The 26,104-nt window shown below is 40.7% G+C and overlaps 1 protein-coding gene across 1 annotated transcript in view; it reads right to left on the reverse strand.

Annotated features, from left to right (window-relative positions):
* LOC137262152 (uncharacterized) overlaps window positions 1-21,822 on the reverse strand; it is a 30,723-nt gene extending 8,901 nt beyond the window's left edge. Inside the window, exons 1-28 of the mRNA XM_067799933.1 lie at window positions 21,776-21,822; window positions 20,138-20,230; window positions 19,596-19,735; window positions 18,091-18,260; window positions 16,987-17,147; window positions 16,724-16,800; window positions 16,037-16,119; window positions 15,570-15,780; window positions 14,417-14,496; window positions 14,169-14,318; window positions 13,620-13,722; window positions 13,268-13,416; window positions 12,872-12,982; window positions 12,358-12,424; window positions 11,204-11,304; window positions 10,768-10,926; window positions 9,877-9,999; window positions 9,025-9,117; window positions 7,913-7,970; window positions 7,223-7,372; window positions 6,793-6,872; window positions 5,705-5,820; window positions 4,857-4,961; window positions 4,299-4,377; window positions 3,228-3,342; window positions 2,494-2,574; window positions 1,361-1,470; window positions 760-873 (exon numbers count right to left, since the gene is read on the reverse strand). Coding sequence (XP_067656034.1) covers window positions 760-873; window positions 1,361-1,470; window positions 2,494-2,574; window positions 3,228-3,342; window positions 4,299-4,377; window positions 4,857-4,961; window positions 5,705-5,820; window positions 6,793-6,872; window positions 7,223-7,372; window positions 7,913-7,970; window positions 9,025-9,117; window positions 9,877-9,999; window positions 10,768-10,926; window positions 11,204-11,304; window positions 12,358-12,424; window positions 12,872-12,982; window positions 13,268-13,416; window positions 13,620-13,722; window positions 14,169-14,318; window positions 14,417-14,496; window positions 15,570-15,780; window positions 16,037-16,119; window positions 16,724-16,800; window positions 16,987-17,147; window positions 18,091-18,260; window positions 19,596-19,735; window positions 20,138-20,211 — 3,060 coding nt within the window. The 5' untranslated portion in view covers window positions 20,212-20,230; window positions 21,776-21,822. The remainder of the gene's footprint in view (window positions 1-759; window positions 874-1,360; window positions 1,471-2,493; window positions 2,575-3,227; window positions 3,343-4,298; window positions 4,378-4,856; window positions 4,962-5,704; window positions 5,821-6,792; window positions 6,873-7,222; window positions 7,373-7,912; window positions 7,971-9,024; window positions 9,118-9,876; window positions 10,000-10,767; window positions 10,927-11,203; window positions 11,305-12,357; window positions 12,425-12,871; window positions 12,983-13,267; window positions 13,417-13,619; window positions 13,723-14,168; window positions 14,319-14,416; window positions 14,497-15,569; window positions 15,781-16,036; window positions 16,120-16,723; window positions 16,801-16,986; window positions 17,148-18,090; window positions 18,261-19,595; window positions 19,736-20,137; window positions 20,231-21,775) is intronic.
* Window positions 21,823-26,104: the final 4,282 nt, after the last annotated feature.

Below are 26,104 nucleotides of genomic sequence, written 5' to 3' on the forward strand. Positions count from 1 at the left end.
AACAGAGTATGTCACAGGCGTTGGCGACAGAGTCGTCAAAGGTTACTTTTTGGAATTATCCTCAATTTAAAATGTGCCTTACCTTCATTACCTTTGCTAAAACACACCTATACTTTGCAATTATTCACAGTTTAGAGTATTCCTTTTCATGACGAAAACCATCACACCATTTGGAATGATCGCCAATTTGAAATATACCTTTAATACCCTAACATTTCATTACTTTCATAAAAGCTCTCGAGCCATCTGGAATTATCCCCAATTTAAGGTACAGCGTTAGTACCCAAACAGCAATTTATTACCTTTACTAAACCCCTTGTATCATATGGAATTCTCCCCAGTTTAAAATATACCTTAAGTACCTTGACAACAATTCATTACAAACGCCCTCGTACCCTTTGAGATTATCCCGATTTAAAGTATACCTTTAGTAAATTAAAAACAATTCATTACATTCACTAAAGCCATCGTACCATTTGGAATTATCCTGAATTTAAGGTATAGCTTTAGTACCTTAACAATTCATTATCTTTACAAGAAAACCCGTGCCAAATTAAGAATTTAGTAAATTAACAGCAACTCATTACCTTTACTAAAGTCCTCCTACCATTTGGAATAATCCCTAATTTAGAATATATATTTAGTACCTTAACAATAACTCGTTACCTTTACAAAATCGCTAGTACCAATTGGAATTCTGCTCTATTTAAATTATACCTTCAGTACATTAACAACAGTTCATAACAAAAGCCATCGTACCTGGTTGAAAGCCGTAGCCTGTTGTTTCCTTGTCTGGACATCGGCGGACTTCTCCAGCTGAGCCACCATTTCACTGATGTTGCAGTACTTAAGAACCATTCCGCTGAGAGAAGTCTGAAAATGAAGCAAAGCAGCATGTTTTCAATCTGTTACCGTCATATTTATGAAACGATCGGACAAAACTGTATATTCTTTAAATGCGTCAGTATATACATATACATATACATATACATAATTATACATATACACACGTACGCACATAATCCATATACATGAATTTAAAACCAAACATATAATATATATGAAGATTAAGTACTTATCGCGATCGCAGTCCCATTCAGGATTCGAACCCATACATACACTTTAACGCACCCAGTGGGCACCCAGTGGGATAAGACATGTGAATATTAACCTTCTAGTGCCCCACAGACACCTTGGGTTATCAGAGGTAATAATTATACTGCGCTATGGGCATGCTGTCGGTGTGGATTTTGTGCAGCATAAATGGACTAATTACTGTTATTATTCCTTAGTCTAATGTAATTATATCAGTACTTGTCCCTTGAGTGAGTATAGCATTACATGATGAGCGTTTACATACCTGGCCTTTCTTGAACAGATTTATCTTCCTGAATTCCAGAGGGTCTTGGCTCAAAGCCTTAGCAGCATGATCCATGATGGCTTCCATTATGAAGATTCCTGGGCATGACCCTGTCGAAACGTCAAGCATGTGTCCGTAACCCGCTTGGTTGTCGCAAATTATCAATTTCGCTTACGAACTTTGTTCAAAGCCCGTCTTTTCAAACTTCCAGAACAATCTAGGGACTTGTTCATCAACGCGATCGTAGCTCTAAGGTGATCGTAACTCCCACACTTTGACATAGACTTACGACTGTCGTAGCGCTAAGTTGATCGTAACTCCCACACCTTGACATAGACCTACGACTGTCGTAACGCTAAGTTGATCGTAACTCCCACACCTTGACATAGACCTACCACTGTCGTAGCGCTAAGTTGATCGTAACTCCCACACCTTGACATAGACTTACGACTGTCGTAGCGCTAAGTTGATCGTAACTCCCACACCTTCACATAGACCTACGACTGTCGTAACGCTAAGTTGATCGCAACTCCCACACCTTGACATAGACTTACGACTGTCGTAGCGTTAAGGTGATCGTAACTCCCACACCTTGACATAGACTTACGACTGTCGTAGCGCTACGACCGCATTGAGGAACGGGGTCCTGGTAAATTGACGGGTATGACATCTGAGCGAGTGTGTATGGTTTTATGACTTGCATTCACAAAAAATCGGTATTTTCCGTACATCATGCGTGACTCATTGTTATTCGAAAGATAGAGGATTACTACCAAGACGTACAAAATGCGTTTGGCATTCCCAGTGAGGTACATAAAAATGTTACGCGCGTGTCAGCGTGGTACATTGAAAATAATAGAAGAGCGCTCAGTCAATCAGAAAACAAGATTTAGGTGTGAGGTGAGACCATACGGCCACTCCAGGGTGTGACCAGCACCAAAATTGTCCTAAACATAATTCGCTAAAGTCAGAAGAGTTAGCCCCAAATTATTCAATTAAATTGTAATACCGTTGGGCTCATCAGCTGATCGCCAATCCTCTACTTTCCAGGAGGATGTTTTATATGCTGGACCACTTGGGCGGTTTTGTCGACATTAACGTTGGTCTTACAATGTCATAGCTGTAGTCCTTACCTGGCGACCGGCAGTAGGTGTTGGCTGGAAGGTTCGTCTTCAGAGCAACAGGCTTGTAGTCCCACGCAGGACAGTAGTAGGCTGAAAGGTGAACATAACTATCATCAACCAGACTTCATTTTATGTTGCCTTTGTCTAAAACAGCCCTTAAATAAGCGCCCTTAAAGAATTGTGTAAATGTGTCTTTTTGCTTTGCTATGTTTATTGTCTAACTTTGGAATGAGAAAAATCTGGATCAGACAACCCAGTGGTTGATATGAGCATCAATCGAGCAAATGAGATACGGTGGGATCAGCCAAGTCAGCGAGTCTGACCAGCTGGTCCCTGTCGTTGCCTCCGTCGACAAGCATGGGCTGCTGAATCCGCAAGGTCATACGAGAGAATTATCGTGATAGTGCAGTGGAAATTGGGGATACGTGAGAAAACAATGAACATACAACTTGTGCATAATCTAACTAAGTTAAGGCTAAAAAAGAAGAAGCGATATATTCTGAATAGTGAGTGAGTAGGTTTAGTTTTAAGCAATATTCTAGCTGCCTGTAAATAATCGGTTTGGACCACAGCGTGAATGTCGATGTACGCAAATGGGATACGATGACATGTGTCAAGGAAGTCAGCGAGTCTGATCACCCGAACCCGTTAGTGGCCTCTTACGACAAGCATGGGTTACTGAACATCAAATCTAACCGAATCTTCACGGTTTGAACAGCGACGACAGGGCAGTGTACTGTTACCATTGTCCAACCACATTGGAACATCACTTATCATGTTGTCGTTAGGGGATACGCCACAGTCAGCGTTGATTGTCATCTGGATCCCATTAAGTTTCCCGTCCACGTTTACGCCAATCTGACAGTGAAAAAAACGCGTTATCCAAACGCACAATAACGTACGTGCTTACAATGGTCAAATAACAGACTGTCAGATACAATAATTCATGCATATCATTATGCTAGTCTCACAAATATACATGCACATCACGGACCTGTCAGTCACTGATATATATGCACATGGCGAACCTGTCCGTCACTAAAACACGAACATCAAGCAGCTGTCAGTCAAAATATATAGGGACATAACGGACCTATCAGTCACAGATATACATGCACATTACATACTTGTCAGTCATATATACATACACACCACGGACCTGTCAGTCACAGATATACGTGCACATCACGGACCTGTCAGTCATAGATATACATGCACATCACGGACCTGTCAGTCACAGATATACGTGCACATCACGGACCTGTCAGTCATAGATATACATGCACTTCACGGACCTGTCAGTCACAGATATACATGCACATCACGGACCTGTCAGTCACAGATATACATGCACATCACGGACCTGTCAGTCACAGATATACATGCACATCACGGACCTGTCAGTCACAGATATACATGCACATCACGGACCTGTCAGTCACAGATATACATGCACATCACGGACCTGTCAGTCACAGATATACATGCACATCACGGACCTGTCAGTCATAGATATACATGCACATCGCGGACCTGTCAGTCACAGATATACATGCACATCACGGACCTGTCAGTCACAGATATACATACACATTACATACCTGTCAGTCAAAGATATATGCACATCACGGATCTATCAGCCACAGATGCACATGTGTAGTTGCTTCGGACATCATTACACTTACCTCAATAATATGTAGCCACAGTGTATAACTGTGTAAAGTCTCTTTACTTGAAAATCACGACCCCGGTGTTGGACAAGCGTCATATTATTCACAGGATGAAAATCGATGCGTTTAAACGGCTGAACTAACCTTGTAATCCGCTAGAAACGGAAAACGTTTTCCCACTGTCTGCATGTTGGTATGGAAGTTCATAGTCAGTCGAACTGGCCTGGAACACGTCAACAGAATCCTTGATATCTTTCCTTCTCAGTTACATGGTTACAATCTGAATAGAACTCAAGTGATGTTCGTGGCAATGACATCACGCATAAAATGGTCATATTCCACACTAAAAAGGCGTGTCTTGAAATCAGTTTCTTGCGTTTGAATTGGCTTACCAGGAAAAAGAACAGATGCGAACATTGATATTGTACAAAACGTAACGCCCGATACTCATGATCAGATGGGTCATTACACTTAAATATCCATTGATCAAATATTACAAGAAAGGAAATTCTACTCTTTACTTACAGATAAGTAATCTGATATAAAAGGAGTGGTTCTTACTTCCCTTTTGTTTTTAAGATCAAAAGATAAACATAATTCTGCAAAACATGCATGATGGTACGTGTCTACACAAGAATACCATATGGCACTTTATATAGTGAGGTTGTGTGAGGTCCGGATACGCGACATCATTTCACCAACCTCCTCATGACATACGTCGCCAGGGCAACTGCTGCCGCTGTTTGATGTGCACGTGTTATCTTGGACCCGAATGATCCTCCCATGCGTTTGGCTGTGACGTTAACCCTGAAACAAGATAATGTGATGTGAGGTTTTTTTTGTGATGTTGTAAGCCGATCTCGCAAATACAGCAACCTGCTGAGGGCGTATAAACTGCTTAATTATATAACTACTTATACCTAACTTTGGTTGATATATGATATAGCTTCTGTTCATTGGAGGGAGGTGGGTGTAGCCTAGTGCTTAAAGCGTTCGCTCGTGGCGTGATTCCCCACGTGGGTACAACGTGTGAAACCTATTTCTGGTGTCCCCGCCGTGGTATTGATACAATATTGCTAAAAGCGACTTGAGTCCAAATCAACTCACTCACTATTCTTTCAAAGAAAGGATAAAGCTGTTCAGTGTTTCCAGAATGAAATAGCATTGATCTTTGCAGTGGTGATAGTTATCAAGAATATTCAACAGTTCTAATGATATCCTCCATGAAACTGGAAAAAGACAGACGTGGTGATCCCTAAATTTTGAAACAGATGGTGCTAAGAATCGAACCCTGTCGGGATAAACCAATGATTGATAAACTGAACACTCAACACTCTGAACACTCATGTTTCTCTCTCGCATTGTTTCTATTTTATGAACAAAATATCCCCCCAAACAAACAAAACATCACAGAGTTGGTCTGATGTTTTGATTACGATCAGCGTTTCATTAAGTAGTATGTTTCTTAGTTCGAGTTAAGGTTAGACTGCGATGCATCGGTCCGTTTCTGCGCCAAATGGTCTGTCGTTTTACGAAAATCTCAACCCTACCTGCTTTCTGGAATGTTCAGGACCCTTGCTACGATCCACTGTTCCATATCCGCCCACTGCGTTGACGAGAGAAGCGTCACGCCTACCCCATCCTCTGCAGGATAGCAGATGCTCACCTGTGAAGGGTATGGACATGTTAACCTATATATTTGGTATTTTTTTGCGATGGCTGATGCGCTTGGACACCACACACTTTGAGCGAAGACTTTCTGTACATGTCTGTTGCTGAAGTTCTTTTAAATTTGTTTAAAGCTGTAATATTTCATTCACATGACGACATTCCACATGAAATAATCGAATCGAAACCTGGCAAACTCGTGACTGATATTATGAACATTTTCCCAATCGGATAAACATATGCATATATTACATGCGGCGGATATACTGAGATATTGTCACCATGGTAACCTTTAGGACGTCACAGGTCTGTAGGTATATCGATATACCGCAAAACGCTTTCCAAACAATGCGCTAATAGTATTTTCTTCGTACTGGTAAAAGCCATACCTTTAAGATTAAAGTAAAACTCGACCTAGACTTTCGTTCAAAATTGATGTTTCTCGTCGTGATAAATAAACAGCAATTAAAGACAAAGGGCAAAATGGCATAACTACGAACAATATCCCTAATTTTGAAATAGCTGTTGTCAGAACAGCTGTATCATTTATATATTAGGGCCACTGTAGGAAATTCGATCTGAATGTGCAAGCACACTGCAATATGTATCACAATATAGGTACCTGGACTGCAGTAGATACAGTCTTCCTGCAAACACATTGTCCAAATAATAGCCGTGCTAATAACTCAAAGAGTCGCCTATACTCATAAACCCATTTTGCATCACGTTACCATTTCCTTCAGGTTCCTTGGGTACCATGCGGCACAGAACATATATTCCTTAGACGCAAATATTTGCGGACTTCGTTCTGATTGCATCTTGGTTTGCCCCATTAACGACAAGGGTAACAACAAATAATTTCTTGTAATGACGCTGACCCAGGAATAGGCTCTTTGGAATCATTTACAGGTATGCAGATGAAAGAGTCCCACTTTATCTGAATACACATCAGAGAATATAGAGGGCTAACCTGCGTTTCCAGGTGGAAATGGTACTGGTGCCCGACTTTGATTCGACCGGTGATCTGTTTGTCTGAGCTAGCTATTGCAGCTGAAAAAGAAACATTCATTCAACAAACAATTCATTTCAACCTCTAATAGATATGTGATCTCAAATCTAGTTGAAATTAACTTCGATGAGCGGATATATGTTGTTTTATGCCGTTGCCATTATTATTCCAGTTTTCACATGGTACAAACTATTATACAGATTGAATGCATCATTCAACTAAACATAAGTATCCTTTCTGTAGATGAAGGAATTAATAATCTTCTACGTAGGTGCAAGTCTTGTATATACGAAGATCAAATATCGTCCATGTAGATGATAAATGTGTCTTAGCCAGGGGAAATGAAAACCTTCAACATGTTCCTGACTTATGACCATGCACAAGATCCTACCTGCAGCATCGCCAACTTTTATCTCCTGGGCAACATTTGGAAATATAGATTTCTTCTGGATAGCATCTTCCATTGTAATGATGGGGGGCTGGACGTTCTTGTAGGTGACCTTCACCATGCTGGCTGCAGTGTCTGCTGTGAGTTGGTCCACTAGAATGAAATAACATACGTTAATCTATCGCACAGCCTGATCCCATCCTTCACATTGCATATTTCATATTCTCGGTTGTATATGATTGAAATGAAAATTGTTCTGCTTCAAAAAGAACATAATACTGTTAATGATACGCAGAGTCTCTTGGCTGTTTTAGTAGTGTTTTTTCTCTGAAGTTCAGGAAAATAGCTGGCCTTAAAGTATGATCACAAATCAAGGATGTTGTCATGGAAGCCCAGAGTAGAGTGCGTGAGTTTAGTTTTACGCCACACTCAGCAATATTCCCGCTATATGGCGGCGATGTGTAAATAATCGAGTCTTGACCAGACAATCCAGTGATCAACAACATGAGCATGGTCTGCGCAATTCGGAACCGATGACATGTGTCAACCAAGTCAGCGAGCCTGACCACCCGATCCCGTCAGTCGTCTCTTACGACAAGCTGAGTCGCCTTTTATGGCAAGCATAGGTTGCTGAAGATCTGTTCTACCCCGCATCTTCACGGGTGGAACCATTGAACCCCAGAGGAGACCTACATGCAACGATGATTCCAATAGGTTGGCCACTGTAGACAACTTTCCCACTGCAGAACAGCTGTCAATAGATCAAAGGTGAGATGTCAAAAAGGAGCGTCATTTCCTTAATTATTATAATTTTTCAATCCTTGTCAGCCCCCATTCATACGAATGATCTGACAACAATAATTTTTGTTAAGTACAATGTCCTTTTACCTTGACGTCATTTTGATCTTACGCCACTATAAGATTTATAATAAATATATCAATGCCGTTTGGATGACATTAACAATAGACAGGTACGCGCAAAACGATGTTTGCACAGGTTTGTATACTCTTTTCAGGAACTTGGTTAAGACAAAATAATTACAATACGAATGCCTGCCCCCAAGGTTACATGCACATGACATGTTATACAACCCCAAAACACGACATATACAAAGTATCTTATCACATGAAGGGTTGATTTCCGCTTGTCTGAATGGCTGACGTGTTCACATGACAGCTTTGACACTAAGTGATGTGAATCGCGTCACGTCGAGAGAGGTTGATATAACAATCCAAGCACCTCCCGAGGGAGACTCTCCACTGCGTGCGCCACACTAGATAAGAAAGAGATAGGCATCGCCCATCGCATTCGTCCCAGTGACTAACTTGGCTGAGCTGACGCGACACCATAAAGACTCCTGACTGTGTCAGTATTGTTGTCATATAATAATACCATTATTGACTTTATTGATCCAATGATTTATAGACCTTGGACATATGGTATTCGCCAAGGATTCATATATCCAAAGTCAGTAAATCACTGGATCAACCTCACTAGAAGTAAATAACTTTACAGAATCGATGCATAATTGGTCAGCTCTAATGATCAAAACATTAAATAATATTTTTGAAAAACATTGCAAAAAGACTTAACACACAAATTAATTCGACAGAAGCATTGTTAACTTCACCACCTCTACGTTCAAGGCACAGAGCATCGCCACACACACACATGCACGCACGCGCACACGCACACGATCAGACGCACACGCACAGACACACACACATGAGTTTGGGACAGTGATAATAGAGATTGTGAAAAATATTCACACGCACGGTTGTGTGTGAACGTGTAGTTAATATACCTCCTCGGCCTCCACTTCTGGTTCCCTGAAATTGTTGCTACCTCCTTTAGGAATATCAGCTGCAGATATATATTTCAAAGCGCCTGGATATTCCTGTTAGAACAAAGTAACAGACAGTGTGTCAGTCAGTAGCAACATTCCCCATTCTTTATAACTGAACAGTAGAAATCAGCTATATCACGAATGAGTTAGGGTTGTAAGTCACATTGGCAATATTTCAGCCATGTAGTGAATACATCACATCAAACATTTATACTGCTCACACGTTGCTACGGGTCACAATAATTCACGACTTCACTTAAACGTAGATATATAACTGAAATTGTATCCAGTTAAAACTGAAAAAATAATCATATGGTAACACCTGTTTAGTCAAACAGTCACCCTGGTCTAACTTCATGCGGATAATGGTTTTCATGGCACCAATCAACCAGTTTGCAAATCATGGAACGAGTCATTGACAAGTACACAGCATCTGTCAAAACCGATATGGGTTTCACAAGATGATTTGACACACTGAAACCTAGGATCCATGCTTACAATAAGCTTAGATATTTAAACCAAATTTGACCCTAGTTTTCTGCTGAATACATGATTTGATTCTTAAGCAAAGTGTGTAAAGTATATATGATTGAAAGTAAATGTTTTCATAATCTGTAAAATCAAAGGACAGTGAAACAGCCAGATTGTCACAGGTAATTACACATTTTAACTAAACATGAGCATGCAATAATATAGCAGGCAATACGTTGCCAACAAGTTGACATATACAATATTTTGGAAAATGAGAGGTTGCATTTGTTGGAAATTTTCATATTTGGCATTTTCTGTTTTTAAGTATAGCAAACTCACCAGAGCTACGGATGTGTCAACGGTGTCGATCTCGGCGTTGCCGACGCTGCTAACGACGAAGGCGGCAAAGGTTTCTTCACGAAGCGGCTCTGTGTCGTTGACGTACTTGATCATTCCTGATGTCTGAATCAAAAAAACATGTTCCTCAGTTACGTTACACTTTCCTAGTTATGGCTCATGTGGGTATTACAGAAACTCAGCGATGTCTTTATATGCCGTTGCCCTTCTGTAATCATCACCAAACACCATGAACTCTTCATGAGTTTGGTCTCAAGAAGAACCGTTTTGGAACCGTGTATGTGCATGCCACACATAAAGCACCACATAGTTCCTGTTTAAAAGACCAATCAAAATGAGGGTTAGAACTGGTCTCCAGGAACCCATGTTTGTTGTAAGAGCCGACTAACGGGATCGGGTAGTCATTCACACTGACTTTATTAACACGCATCCCAATTGCTTTGATAGATGATCATGATGTTGATCACCGGATTGTCTTGTCCAGACTCGATTATTGACAGACCATCTCTATATGGCTGTGATATTGCTTAGTTTGATGTCAAACAACAAACCAGTATACCAACCTGCTTCAAATAAAAAAATGCTGAAGTATAAATTTCTGAAGGTTTCATGTTTTATTTATGGAGAATGTTTCCACACTTGCCCTATGAGGGACTCAAGTTAAATCGGACGTAATTCGCTGTTTGTCATTCTTCCATGTTCCATGTGTTGGGCCTGGTAAACACTGGACAACCCTTTGCCTTGTTTCTGACGGATGTCACCAATGGGCAAGAAACGTTTCTAGTTTTGCTAACTATAGTGCCGTAGCTTTATAATATCGTCAGGCTAGTACAACGGGGATTTAAAAATGTTATAAGAATGGTATTTGTCTACCTGTAGGGTTGCATCCACCTTGGTCATGGGTTCAGTCAAAGGGTATTCATCTTTACGACTGTCATATGTCTGAGTGCCTGAAGACACAGGACGTATCAAGTTGGTGCCACCGCTCTGGAATCTTGCCGCTGCTTTCTCACCACACATGCCGAGAACATACTGAAATGCAGTTGAGAAATTTGACCGTTGTACATCCTCTCCTATAAGATGATAGAAAGTTGCATAAAGTAACAAAGAATATTTAAGTAGAAGCCTATATGTTTCACGCATTTCCTCCATATGCACGTTACACAACCGTTTTCATACTGTGTCCCAATGAAGTTTCGCCACCTCTTGTCTTTATACAGTATTCTCTTTTGAACTGTTCTATTTTCTGACGGGCACAGATTTCTAACATATTTCTGACGGTTCGTTTTTGAAACAAACAATGACTGACCTTATAGAACAGAGAGATGGCCAGGTTCTTTCTGTAGGTTGTGCTTGACAGGTCAGGGGTGGTGTCAGGAACCAGCTCGGCCGACAGAGACTTTATAGCACCTGTTCATCGTACATAATATATCTGTACTCTCATCCTCAGATGGGTATCCTAGTAGAGGATGACCCTGTTCGATATGTGTACTCTCATCCTCAGATGGGTATCCTAGTAGAGCACTGAAGTCATGCTGAAAACCCGGTTCGATTCATCACGTTGGTAAAACGCGTGAAGCCCATTTCCGAGCACAAATACTCAATCATTAACGTCTGTGCTTAATTCAGCGCAGACTACTCCAGTGATTAACATAATGAGCATCGGTTTCCTTGTGCCATTGCTCAAACAGTCCAAAATCAGTTAATATTACGGATATTTGAAGTGCACTACTCTACGTATAGATATAGGCCAGATATTCGGTACAGTGTCACCAACAAAAACTTGATATACGCCATGTTACAGGTTATAGTGTTTAATAGAAATAATAAATTGGGAGGTGCCATATGTTAGAATCGTTAGAACAATAAGTATGTAATAAACTGTCAACTCCAGAGAAAAGTCAGTCAGTACTGTGGTTGTCCAAAGTTTATGAACAAATCACTGAAAATCACGTGTCATGTATCAATGTGAAATAACAATCCAGTGATAATGGTTACCAGTGAAAATCACGTCATGTACCAACGTGCAATAACAATCCAATGGTAATGGTAACCAGTGAAAATCACATGTCATGTATCAACGTGCAATAACAATCCAGTGGTAATGGTTACCAGTGAAAATCCAGGTTAGAACTGGTCTTCACCAACCTGTGCTTGTCGTATGAGGCGACTAACGGGATCGTTTGGTCAGACTTGTTTGTGTCATCGTATCCCAGTCGCGTCGATCGATGCTTGCACGATCACTGGATTCTGTGGCCCAGACTCGATTATTTACAGGCCACCGCCATTAGGCTGGAATATTTCGCGTATATCAACAATCAAAACAACCAATGGCAACAGACTGTGCGTGCATCGTGGCGTGAGTATACCTTCGACGGTTACAAGTGCAGATGAGTAAAACTCATTCGTGAAGTTTTGTCATATGCTTGGAGAGCAAACAATCAATTTTGAAGCGGAACTTACCTGCGAGCACTGCAGAGTCACCCAACTGTTTGCCCTGAAGGAACGACTCCGTGTTACTGGCGTGGACCTTCAAAATTTACAACCTCTGTTACAAAATAAATGAAAAACACGGCCTGGAACTAAATTGTTCTGACAATGTTTTGCAGTTGCATTCAATTCAGAATACTTTCAAGGATTGATCGTGTTATCCGTATGCAGCAAGGGTGATCTGGCATCCATAGCAATTCAACCCAGTTTAATCTGGTGTCCAGCGGGTTTGGTTTGATTAAAAGCTTTGTGTGGAAGGTAAACACGATGAAATGACTGTCTTCGATACTACATCCTAAAGCAGACATAACAGTAGTGCTGATAAAGAAAGACTGAATCTTGGATTTCTTGCAAACCTAGTAATAGTATGAAATACATGCATTGTGTTATATGGTGCCTAAGGCGGCTTGGGCCAACCTTGTTCCTGACTGACACATTGCGACCCTTGTACATTAAGTCTTGTGACTTCTTTGCTTGACTGACTCACCAGTGTCTTGTTGATGCCGCCATACACCACGGATGGTTTTGTCTTGACGGTGAAGTTGTTGCTCCTGTCCAGCTGCATCCTGAAGCCTGCTGTCACATAGGCGTGGGCGTTCTTGAAGTTGAGAGAAACGATGACAATACAACAAACAAACGTACACACTCTTCGAGTTTATAATTCTCAACACAGCAGTCACACAGATTAAGGAAACATGAAAACATAACGTGGTTTGGTATTGGGATATACGTCGTGTGTGTGTGTGTACGTATACGTATGTGTGTATGTGTACGTTGTGCGTGTGTGCAGCTGCCTGATGGCGTTTGCACGTTTTCTTCGTCTTCTCTTATTGGGGTATCATACGGCAGGTGGACACGGGTACATGCACAGCAGATACTGTACCTGATGTCTGGGGGTAACCTTGTAGGTCTTCACGAAGACGTCTCCAGATGGGAATGTTGGAAGTGTGACAGACAGGATGACCTTGCCCTTCATGTCTAGGTTCAGGAAGTCCATGAGACTGTGTGACGTCTCGGTGCCATCACCCGATCCTTTAAGGAACATTTACAAGGCAAATAAAGAATATTATTTGTTTTAGTTATAACAGGGATGGGATATGTCTATTCACATTGTTATGAAGACATTAGGACAACAGATAATGAGAAGACAACTCTATAGCGCATGGAGGGAGTTTCGTGACCAGTTCTAACCCGGATCTTCACGGATTAGTCGGTCGTGATCTGGGTAACTGTACCGATAGAGAGCGTCGCTCCGACTGTCTCGAACATGGTGAAGACATCAGACGGGAACTCAGTATGGAGGTTCTTCAGCATCAGGTTCCCCGCCCAGCTGCCCAACTGAAATGATAAGGCCCCTTATCGTCTCATATGGAAGTTACATATGGCATGATTAAATACTCACATCACAAAATATGCATAGTCAAGACAATTCACAGTCAGTGAACGATTTGGAGACAATTCACCTCTGCAATACTATCAAAATTATAGCTAGTCTAGAGTTTGAAGACAGTCCGACGAGTTGTAGATCTTAGACGATTTGTCAACAGAAGCGAAGAACCCCTTTCCATATACAAAAGAAACATATACACTTGTGACAGACATTTGTTTGAGCAGAATTACAGTTGTACGGTGTATTCCTATTACAAAAGAAAAGCGAATGGAAAAGGTTTCATTGTGTTTGGTGATGCCGACATCAATAATAAAGCCTTACCTCTGATGCCTCTACTAAGTGATTATGGGTGGTAGGGTCTGTTGATTTTGTAGGCTGAATATGGGCTACTCACGTTCCTGACTCCAGTGTTGGCAATAAGACCCACGCGACTGGCGAAGTCCCGAAAGTAGGGCAGTGCAGGGTTGGTGCTGTTTGTCCTACACACCTCCATCATGTTGGTCAGAGTGATGTTTGATCCAAACATCACTTTGGAGGAGCCAATCTGTTCAAAAGGACATACACACATTGTGGCTTCATGCATAAATGGTACTGAATTACACTCCATTAAATATTCACAAAAGAGCTGATGTATCAACCTACAGAAATGTCATAGAACTCCTGGATGCCACGCAGGTCAATAAGGACATCATACATCCATGGGCCGATCTCTTTATAGACACCTGCAAGGAACACTAAAGGTAAAAATAGTATTGGCGTGTATGTATCATATACAAACATACGAGAGGTTGCTATTTATTTATTTATTTATTTATTTATTTATTTATTTATTTATTTATTTATTTATTTATTTATTTATTTATTTATTTATTTATTTGCTTTTACGAGGTAAACATCGCGTGTTAGCCAATTTTCTGGTGTTATTGGGTATTTGTAGAGAGGGAATTTATTTGGAACCGACTGTGTTAGCTGCAAGTTTCAAATAAAATATTCCCTTGCTTCATATGGACAATAAGTCAGTTGACCAAAACATGGTGCTTATCGACTTTGCAAAGACAAGAGTAAATCAAAAGGCCAGCATGTCTGCACCCACTGACATCGAGTACGGGTACAGCAGGGCAGTGGCATCAGTTGGCCGTTTGAGCTGGATTCCATGGTAGCATGTGAACTGCTCATCTGTGACGTCATTCCGACTTTACATCAAAATATGTGATATTCGTACGTGTCAATAAGCAATGAATTGTCTTGCAATTTCCGGAAATAGAGTACAATCGATTATTTTTTTCAACCAATCAGATTAAAGAACAGGGTGACCTTTGGTTTACAATACTGAAGATCTTTATCTGAGCGGTCCTGCAGCTAGTTGGAAATATGAATGACGGTTAAGTTCAAGGCTGCTTTGACCAGCTTCTCACTTACATTGCGCGTTTCAGCTTCTTACGTGAAAAGGGATTTATCTTGAAAATACGAGTAAGTGTAAGGTGTTGAAAAATCACACTGGTATCCTAAGCTTTGACAAGCAACTCCGCATAGCTAGAGGTTTCTGGTGTATTCAACTCTGATTAGCTGAATGTTTCTGACGCACTCATCACTGAAAAACTAATGGTTTCCTGTGTACTCAATTCTACATAGCCAAAGGTTTCTGTTGTACTCAACCGAGATTAGCAAAATATATCTGGTGTACTCATCTCAGCGTAGCTAAAGGTTTCATAATGCAATGCAAAGTAGCATTTGGTACATGTTTCGGTAGGAGCAAACGGTGTCGTGATTACTTTATGTACAATGTGATAAATACCAAATCCTGAATTTCCGAACACGAGTCTGTAGTTGTCTCCCTGGTGTTGTCCGAGAAGGGTGTAGAGCTGCTGCCTGGTGGTGGGTTTGTACCACTGTGACCCCTGCAGCACAATGTGGAGGGGGACCTGCTTCGGGTCAGTCTGCCTCTCAGATGAACAGCGTCCTGTGCACGTCTTTCCGGTTTTGCTGCACATCTTCTTGTCAAATTCCTGGAAAATAACACTTGTTTGTTTGGGTTTTTTTGTTTTGTTTTGTTTTTGTTTTTTGGTTTTTGTTTTGGGGGGAGGGGGGGCGTAGTTTGTTTTTGGGTGTTTTGTGATAAAAAAAACCATCGCCACTGTGCTGGGATTCAACAAACAATCAAGATGACTTCATTGAACAAATACAAGCTTAATTAGCGGCTTCACAAAAAATGCCAATGGAAATATTACTTTTACATCGATACATTTACAATAGGAAAATTACCTCAATATCAATTGGACCTCCCACAAAGTTGGGTGAAGCATCAGAGGCGAATGACTTCATGGCATCCAATATTGATCTGTAGCCTGTAACGAAGTGATGTTCAACCCTATCAGTATATTCAGGGTGTGACATAAGCAAAATTATACAATGTCTGGAAGGTTTACTGTAAGTTACGATTTACATTTTATAGCCCCATTTCAGTTTGGTAGAATGATATAACATTTTTTGTGCTTCCTGTCCAATTGGTCAGCTTACCACACATTCGGCAAGAGGATGTGGAAAATATAGTCACGTAAGAATAGCAAGCACCTCCATCAATTACTTTACTGCATACTTATTTCCTTGGAATTGAAGGATCCTGCAAATTGTGAAGCAAATTTGTTTTTTTGTCTGAATGGCACGGCAAAGTGCCATTTGTGCATACCATTTATACAATGTATGGAATATGTTTTCGAATATGCTTTCGAATGTTCAAGCACGTCTTTAAAGTCACACTAAATTCAACAAATGAGAGGTCTGTATTTTGTCACTGCTTTTTGCCATCTGTAAATTGCTCCTCGGTCTAGTACTCGGTCTAGTATTTCCCACGTGGCTATGATGAATGATAACCAAGCATAATCACGAAACTGGTTTTGGAGGGCGTCATTTTAAGGCAATCGGTAGATCTTACGTAATTTACACACTGACCAGTGCATCTGCAGATAGACGCATCATACGCATCTTCAATGTGTTGCATGGTCGGGTCTGGTGTTCTCTTCAGCAGTCTGGAACAGGAACGACGTTGGACGTGGAATGGCAGCAAGGATGAACATCACATTTTAGACAACTAAAAAGTTTGGTTTTTAAGATTATTCTATCGAGATCACGGCGGGGACGTGAGGAATGGCATCTTCCTGTACAAATATATAATTCTTTTAGGTAATGGGACATACATATCTTGAATGTCTTACCCATACATATTCATGACCTGGGCGGGGCTACAGAACCCACACTGGGAGCCATTGTACTGTGCCAGACGGTCTTGTATCGGGTGCAGGCCATCCCTGGGGTTGCCCAGACCCTCGATGGTTGTCACTTGCATGCCGTCACACGCGTAGAGAGGAACCAGACACTGAGGGGACAACATTGTTCATTAATTAATAGGCATTGGACGTTCATTTCATGTTCAATTTTTCCAAACACATGTTCTCTATCTTGTGAAAGAACATGTGATATTTGACACATCATATAACAGGACATGCGTAAACCATGCACGCAAAGAGCCACAACATACATACAGTACAAATCGAGAAGCATCGACTAGCCAAGAATCCTACTGGATGGTTGTAGTCAATGTCAAATCTGTTATTATCAGTCTGAGTAAACTTAGTCTCGGTGTTACTCGTTACACTCCACCACTGAGTCCAACAAACCCTAGTAGAAGGTCGCGTCTGGTGACCTTTGAGCAACCTATGACCGCTCAGTCAATAGCGCCAAGGTTAATTAGGTTTAACCAATCGGACAACGGCTACTACTTAGGGAAAGGAGGGACTTACAAAATTTTCAGGTCACTGACAAGGATCTCTCCTCAAGCAAAAATCCGCATATAAAACTGGCAAAACACTATTTTCAGCTACTGTTTACCCACTGTTGTCATGGTTGTAAAGTGTGCCGTGTGCATCATCCGGACTAGATCGCACGCTAAATAGCATTTGGAATCGATCGGGTACGAACCTTTTCGAGAAAAAAAGTTCAAAATGTATGTGCGAATGTCCACTTTCGTGATTTGGTAAGCTGTGTTCTGATTGGTCAATCTCAAAGGTTACCTAACTCGACCTTCCAGAAGGTTTTGGTGTTAGACTCAGTAGTGGAGTGAAACGAAAAGTACTGAGGCTAAGTTTACTTATTGAACAGTTATTATTGAACTAAGTGTTAGAGTAGATGTCAAAATATTTAATCAGTTTACTAGAACCAGTGATGATGTCGTGAAACATTAATAAATACGATCAATGTCTTCTTGCTATGCCTTTTCAATTGATGATATTCGTATCACAGTTGATGCATTGAGTTCCTACCGAGTTGACAGTGTAGGTCTGCGTGGCCTTTGTGATAGGATCGTACAGTGTGGTAGTGACGAGGCACACACCACATCCTCCCTCCATACACATCACCTTGGTGCCATAGGATACACCCTGGGACCTCATGAACTCGTTCAGGGAGAGAGCTGCGGCATACTGGTTACCAACTGGATTTGAAAATAACTCTCTAACATTAGGACAAAGTTAAAGAATGTGAAATTATGGTCATTGCTGCTCTCTTGCACCACATTAGTTGATGTCACGAGCAAATGTGATTGTCGTGATGAGAGCTGCAGACGGTTATGTCAAGAGAGTGAGTGAGTTTAGTTTTACGTCACTTTTAGCAATATTCCAACAATATCAGGGCAGGTATTTCAAAGGATACAAATGTCTATGTTATTTGGCTACCTTGTGCTCTTAAATATCAACTGAGAGAAATGTGATCAGACTTAGCAAAAGAAACATATTTAGAAATTAAATTTTGGTTGGACAAGTGCGGTTTAGGTTGTTGTAAGCTGTAACACAGAAGGTACAAAACTGCCATGTTTAGAATGGCTATAGACAGAAGCATGAGCAACGATCGTGTCATTCCGTCAAGCTGGATGGTGTTACCTACCCTGCTGTTTACGACTGGACCCTGTCTAAGCGCAAACGGGCACGTACATGAAAATAGCTGAGTGTGCAAAACAACTGTCCAGTCATTCCATTTGTGGATATGGTTCAGTGTTGGAAGTTGCGAATCCCTTAGCTATAAAGTTCAACGGCGCTGCCATTTTCATGCTTGCAAATGCGACTTTCTACAAGCAATTTAATACCTTTCCCACGATTCTTGGCATTAATGGCGATACGGGTACGATGCGGGTACGGTTTGATTTGTAAGTTACGGAAAGAGGAGCGTAGTTACGAATGTCACGAACAACGTGGTATCCACGTGCAAGCTGACCACATTTTAAATCTGATAAAAGTTCTAGTTCCATTGTGGAATTAATACACAGCTACGGATAACACTTTAAACTAACAAGGGTCCCACACCAAATTACAGCTAAAACTTTGGGGCAGCATCCTCGATTTACACCGTATGTATCTACTGCTCAGTCCGATATATGTATTACCTCGATTGGAAGAATTTTATCCATTCAGGTGTTCACGCTGCGAAGTTGAGCGAACCAATCACAACCCACTTCCGCTTTTTAAATTATCTAATTGATTAAACGTGGCAACACAAGTCATTGCAAATGTTCTCTGAAAGAGGTAGAAGGAGTTTTCGCTTACGTTTTTTTTTAAAGTTTCGGGTCTATCAATTTGTCTCTACGACTTACTCAGAATGTGAGCGCACTGCGAACAAACCTTCGCAGATTGCGACCGCAATCTCGGTTGTAACGGCGTTTTAGCTGGTTGACTGGTTGACTGGTTGGCTGGTTGGCTGGTTGGCTGGTGAGAGTGCGAAGCCAGCGACGGGATGTAAAACATCGTTGAAACGCTAGCTGCATATGTGTATTTACCTGTATGAGGAGTCCCATTGACGGTGAAGGAGACAGTAGACTTCAGAGGACCTGTGGCTTTGAACTTGAAGAAGTGGCCACAGTTTTCACACGTGGACGCATACACACCATCTTGAAGTATCCCTCTCGTGGGGAGGTGGCTGTAATGATGACACTCAAAGTTTCTCGCCATTTTGACAAGATAAATGCACAAATAGAATCGAATAGAGTTCCTTTAAAAACTCCCAAGTCAGTGAGGACAGTTTCTGGTTATTTGAGAAATTTTTAACTGACGCACATTGTCTGACTGCAAACAATGAATAATGAATGAGCTTAAAGAAAGAATGAGTTTGTGAAAAAGTTGGGTTAAACGCTCCTACAGATGACACACAACTCACACATATGGTGTTTCAACTTTAAGTAGGAAGAAAGACCGAACAGATACGGACAGACGTTTGCAAGTTTGCTTGACAAAGTAACGCCTAAAAGCAGTCGGGGTGAACCGAAGAAAATAGATGAGTTGTTGCCGATTTGAACACCATGTGTCCATCAAATAGTCCTACCTGGTCCTGCACACCGGGCACTGTACAAAGTTTCCCAACGTCTTTGTGGACAAGACTCCCCCGTCTGCCGCCATTGTTGCCGGCTGGACAAGTCTAAAGAAGGTGTATTGATGTACATTCAGGGTTTTTGGACAAACTTCTGACTCTAAAATCAGTTTATATTCCGTGTGAAGTTTTGTCTGCAAGCATTACTGTGAGGATGATAATAACACTCGTTCATGTTTGTGCATTGCTCTACTAACTCAACAGATTTAGTGTATCATGACATAACTTTATATACAAAGTGTTAGAGTGATTGAAAGCGTCCAAAATTTAAACTCACATCGGCAAAAATTCAGTAATATCGTGAATAATACAAGTTTTTAACGTCACCATAAATACATGTAAGTCTCTAAAAGCCTGTCAGCGAAGGGCGATAATTAAAACCAAGTGGAATATCATGGACACATAAAATAAAACAAGTATCTATCTCTAAAACTCGATTTCAAATTAAGACGAATACAATATCATGCTACATATCGCCAGCTACCTAAAGTAGATCACCATATTATCTGCAGATGTTAGAAGTATTTGATAATCTAGCCATAAATTCAAATTACTGTTTAAGTAAGGAAATCAACACGGAAAACAAGTATTTTAAGCATGGCGTCAGTTATTTACAACCGAGTGTTTAGTGCCGTTCGCCACACAAATTCCAGCCAAATGACAGTTTCTGTGAAGCCTGCACCAGACAATCCGGTGATAACACCATCTACATCAATCCATACATTTGGGATACGATGATAGGTATAATCCAAGTCAGCGGGCCTGACAACCCGTTGATGTTAGTTGCTAATAAGGATAGACTGATGGAGATCAATAGCCTGGATCTTCAATTAATCAATGTTACTGAATTAAATGAGAAAATATTACATAAGGATAGCGTCTATAGTTGTAAGAATACGAACGAGAAAGGACATGTGACTGTATTCGGGATTAAGGCTGTTCCTTCTGTTTCGCACACAGCCTATAACGCAAACCGTTCAGAACAAAAGTTTGGAGCGGTTTTGGTACAGTGCCGGTTTAGTCTGACCTCGTTCGGAATGCGGGGCAACCTGACCCAAGCAGAACAGGCTGTGTCAAACAGGCACATCATTTATTTCGCTGATCATCATTCGGTAATATTCTGAAGTAAATACAACAAAGCTGGCATGAATAGTGCATTAGCTGCTACGCTCCCATAAATACGATTGTGGGCAGTGTGACTCATCTCGGGTAACCGGATTAGAGTTACCTCCATTGTGGTAGTATGGAGATATCGTATATATCGTACTGGTTATATTTCCACTGACAATCGATGCAACCGATCCCAGTTACTCCAGACATTTAGTAGTAGTTTCAGTCATATGTAGTCATGATTGTCAGACTGGGTTTGCATGACACTGTATGAGTGGGGCGTGAGGTGGGAAATCACATGACGTCGTGTCAAGAGACACGATCTACGACTGATCAGCTGAACACTGGTATAGAAAACATTGTATCATGCTATCACCCTCTGCTGCTCGTTTAACTGAAACTAATAGTGCAGTATGTTTGAATTGCTCCCCTGCAAGTACATGTCACAACTTGCTTGAATACATAAATACAAATCTTACTTACCGTGGAGCGACTTGTTTGGCTGTTCTGAACTGACGAGTTGCGTCCCTTTGATTGTTTAAAGTCACATTATCTATTGGACTTATATTTATCAAAGCGAGAGCGAAGGATTTAGGAGTGCCCTTTCATGGTGAAATGTAAACTGCAGGTTCATTATACCTCGTTGTAGTATTTACCAACATTTTAAGTCCCTCAATTAATTATTTTTAATCATACTACAGCATGTTGTTTTCACCGACTTTACAGTCTCCATTGATAGGTCTCCATTAGATAAATATTGATGCCGCTAACACGGCAGCCGTGAGTGAATATTGTTTTCATTGCCTCGAAGATCACTATTTGTTGCTGTTGACTGAATATTGTTTTCACTGAATTTACGGTCATCTTTTCTGCTGGATGAATATTGTTATCACTGTCCCGAAGATCACCAGCTGTTCTTGGTTGAATATTGTTTTCATTGAATTTACGGTCACCTGCGCTGCTTGGTGAATATTTTTTCACAGTCTCGAAGATCACTGGCTGTTGTTGGTTGAATATAGTTTCCACTGAATTTGCAGTCACTTTGCTGCTGGGTGAATATTGTTTTCACTGCCTCGGAGATCACTAGCTGCTGCTGTTTGTTTAATATTGTTTTTCATTGGCTTTGTGAACGGGTGAATGAGTATGGTTTTACGCCGTTATTAGCAGTGTTGTCATATGCCATCAAAACATCGTATGTTTCAGCTCTTAAAGTATCTGAAATTTGAGTGCAATTCCATGAACAGTCTTTCGAGAGTCAGTAAATTACATAAAACATTCCAATTCTTAATTATTGTTTAACCCTTAAGTAAGGTTCATGGAATTACACTCAAGTCCCTTTCGATATTGTAATTCCTTAGTGATCAAGCAAGAACTTCAAAAAGGGGAAACATTGTTTCGTTCCACGAATAGAAGAGAATACCAAACAATATGGAAAATTTGAGAATCGGTTTTATGAAAGATTATAGAATAGCAAGATACAATGTCCCCGCACAATTCTCTGCACTGTTGCCAGTTTCCGACAATGGATCTGAGAAAATATATCATGCAGTTATCATAAATACATGTTACGGAGAACACACACCTGACACTACAAACACTCCTAATCATTCTAAGGAACAACAAAACAGGTCGGATATGACCCTGTATAACCAACTAGTGCTTACATAAAAATTAATCCTCCCAAAACATAAACCCTGAACAAAACACACCATAAAAGTAAAATAACACTAAAAGTTATTTTGTTTTGAAGATTCGTGATAATTGGTGAATGTCAATATGACTGACAAGATGAATTACAGCATAGTCTACAACTCTCACAACACTGCTGAATTACAAATGAAAAGCAAGATGTAGCGAAGTGAGATACCTAAGTTTACTTGTATCATGATCTCCCCTCTTATTTTTTGTGTGAACCATACGTTTGTAGCAAATACCTGTGGATTAGGCAGTCTTTGATCGTGTTTTCGCAAACACCTGCTAACACGGCTATTTCAGCACACCTTTAGTAGTTGCCCTGTATAACTTCACGACTCTTGTTTCTAAAGAGTGGCAGATTGACTAGTGTTTCACGTCGCATCAGGAGTCTTGTACCTATTAGAGGCAGCCATTCCGCAGAAATAACTGTGTTAATGAACTAAGAAGAACACCATGACTACATACCGACTATCCCGTAGAGGAACCACTGTTTTGATGCAGTGTGTTTACTTTTTGATATGTCTGTAGTGAGGTTTGCTGAGGCCCTCAGCTCGCGACGTGTGGCGTCCTAGGCTGCATCTGACTGTTATTGAAGTGGTTATTGGCGAATGTCACTGGGATTGACAAGACATATTTCAACATATTTCAACAAAGTTTAAGTGAGTGAGTGAGGTACGTTTTACGCTGCACTCAGCAATATTCCAGCTAAATAGCGGCGGTCTGTAATTAATCGACAAGTCAATCCAGTGGTCAACAGCATGAGCATCTATCTGCACAATTGGAATCCGATGACATGTGTCAACCAAGTCAGCGAATCTGACCACCTGATCCCGTTAGTCGCCTCTTACGACAAGCATAGTCGCCTGTTATCACAAGCATGGGTTGCTGAAGGCCTATTCTAGCTCGGACCTTCAAGGGTCACAAACCTTAAGACTCTGTTACGGAAGCATCTGATGTGAGCACGAGGTCCTGAGTGAGAGTGAACACGGGTTTATGCATTTACGTAAGTTTTCTATCAAGCAGCGGAAGTCAAGCAGAAAGACAATAGGTACCTTCAGGACAGCATGGAAATCTATCTTGCTCGGCGACTATAACATGTTCTATTCTGTTTCTAACTTTTACAATGGAGCTCAGACAACCAGGTACCGAGGCAACGAATTTACCAACCAAAGAGGCCAATTCTCCAATCAGTGTTCTTCTGAATCAGTTCCATACAGGGTATTTCCCTTTTTGTCCGGTTCTCTTCAGTCAAACTGACTATCGTAGCTCGGGAATTCAGAACATTCAGTATGCTATAACGTGCCTGAATAGAAGGTTGGATTAGATCAACTAAGAGAGTAAAAAAGTTGTACTGTACCTTTAGTGAGTTGATTGACACAAGGAATAATTATCCCCTTCAAGAATACTATCATCAGTATCATCAACAGATCCTGACATCGAGTGGACTTGTTTGTGCAATTCTGCGAACGGTACTTTCAACACTTTGAAAACTATTCTTGGATATAGTTTATCCATTGCCCAAGCTTTTGTATTAAGAAAAGGTGGGCATTCCACCAAAGCCTCATGAATTGCTTGTAATCTTTATGCTGCGACGCCGTATGTAATGCGTCTTCGTCTTTATTGTGTCTATTTTGAATTTCGCCTTGTTTACTTTATTATTTAGCATTGTTTCCTCCCCTTCGTCTATGAAAGTTGACATACACTGACCTACACACAGTCCTGCGTGTTCGATAACACTTGCAGTGGTTATCTTGACAATAACACCTGCAGTGGTTATCTTGACAATAACACCTGCAGTGGTTATCTTGACAATAACACCTGCAGTGGTTATCTTGACAATAACACCTGCGGTGGTTATCTTGACAATAACACCTGCGGTGGTTACCTTGACAATCTATTGTGTATTTACCACGTGTTCATTTTCACTAAACTGAATTGGCCTCATTGAATGGTCTTGTGATGATAACTGATCAAATTCATTTTCATAAACAACACTGACAGTATCCTAGGGTACCAGGAGATAGTGTTTGCCACTCATTACATAAGGAAGTTGAATTGCCAGCTTTTTGCCACTCATTACAACAGGAAGTTGTATTGCTAGCTTTAAAACTATCTGGTTCATGCGTTTAGGTGCCGCTGGGATCTCTCACATCTTACATTGAGGATGGTTAGATCGAAAGTTTGTTTTTCCTGCAAGGAGTTTCGGTTCGTTACTGTCAACCGACATCCACGAGACCATTCGAAAAGGTATGAGACGTTGCTTGTCACTGGATTACTACGTGTCAACTTCTCACTGACACTGTAGTCTCGGTTTCGGATAAAGTATTTCGGTTTCGGATTAAGAACAATACACTGATTACGAAGCATTCAAATGAGAATAAGAAGGCAAACCATCCATATAGTATTAGCTACACAAAGCCAAACTTTGGATACCATACGTTTTGGGGGTTTTGTGGGTGACAGTGTTACAGAGTTCCTTTCTGACTTATCCATACTTTTCCAATTTAATTACGACAGGTTTTCAGGCAGAGTTCAACAGATCGACATCAGCCCAACAAACTTGGAAGGTTACTCAAATACTTCAGTCTAGGTTGGGTTAATTTACATCTCTGCCTCAAGATGTTTCTTTTATAGTTTAGAATATTACAGCCTTTGAGCCGATCTGATACTGCTCCATCCTCAAGATGGTATTTAAAAAAATAACTCTGCATTATATACTCTGTGGTTTAAATCTGAACATTTCATAGATGTTCCTGAGCCATAAAGGAATTTTCTGATGAACTCAATGATATAGATGACGAGTATATTTGAAAATGTTCCGCAATTCCACACAGTGGAAACCCATGGTTCAGCAATGAGTGAAACAGACTATGAAGGCACGGAGGAAGGCCGAGCATTACTTACGCCGCCATCCTATAGTTCATAATTTGAATACATTTAAAATATGAAACGCTGAGGCATGTCTTCAATCAAAGTAAAGGTCAACAAAAATCGAATTATGTGTCAAACATATGTTCAAAAACACCCATATCGAAAGTATGGAACGTGATGCAAAAAACAAACGGTAAACGGGCTCTCAATATAGCATCAAGCATCTCAAAGACGATGAGGTGAATT

The sequence above is a fragment of the Haliotis asinina genome, chromosome 14 (assembly GCF_037392515.1).
Source record: "Haliotis asinina isolate JCU_RB_2024 chromosome 14, JCU_Hal_asi_v2, whole genome shotgun sequence".
Classification (NCBI taxonomy): Eukaryota; Metazoa; Mollusca; class Gastropoda; order Lepetellida; family Haliotidae; genus Haliotis; species Haliotis asinina.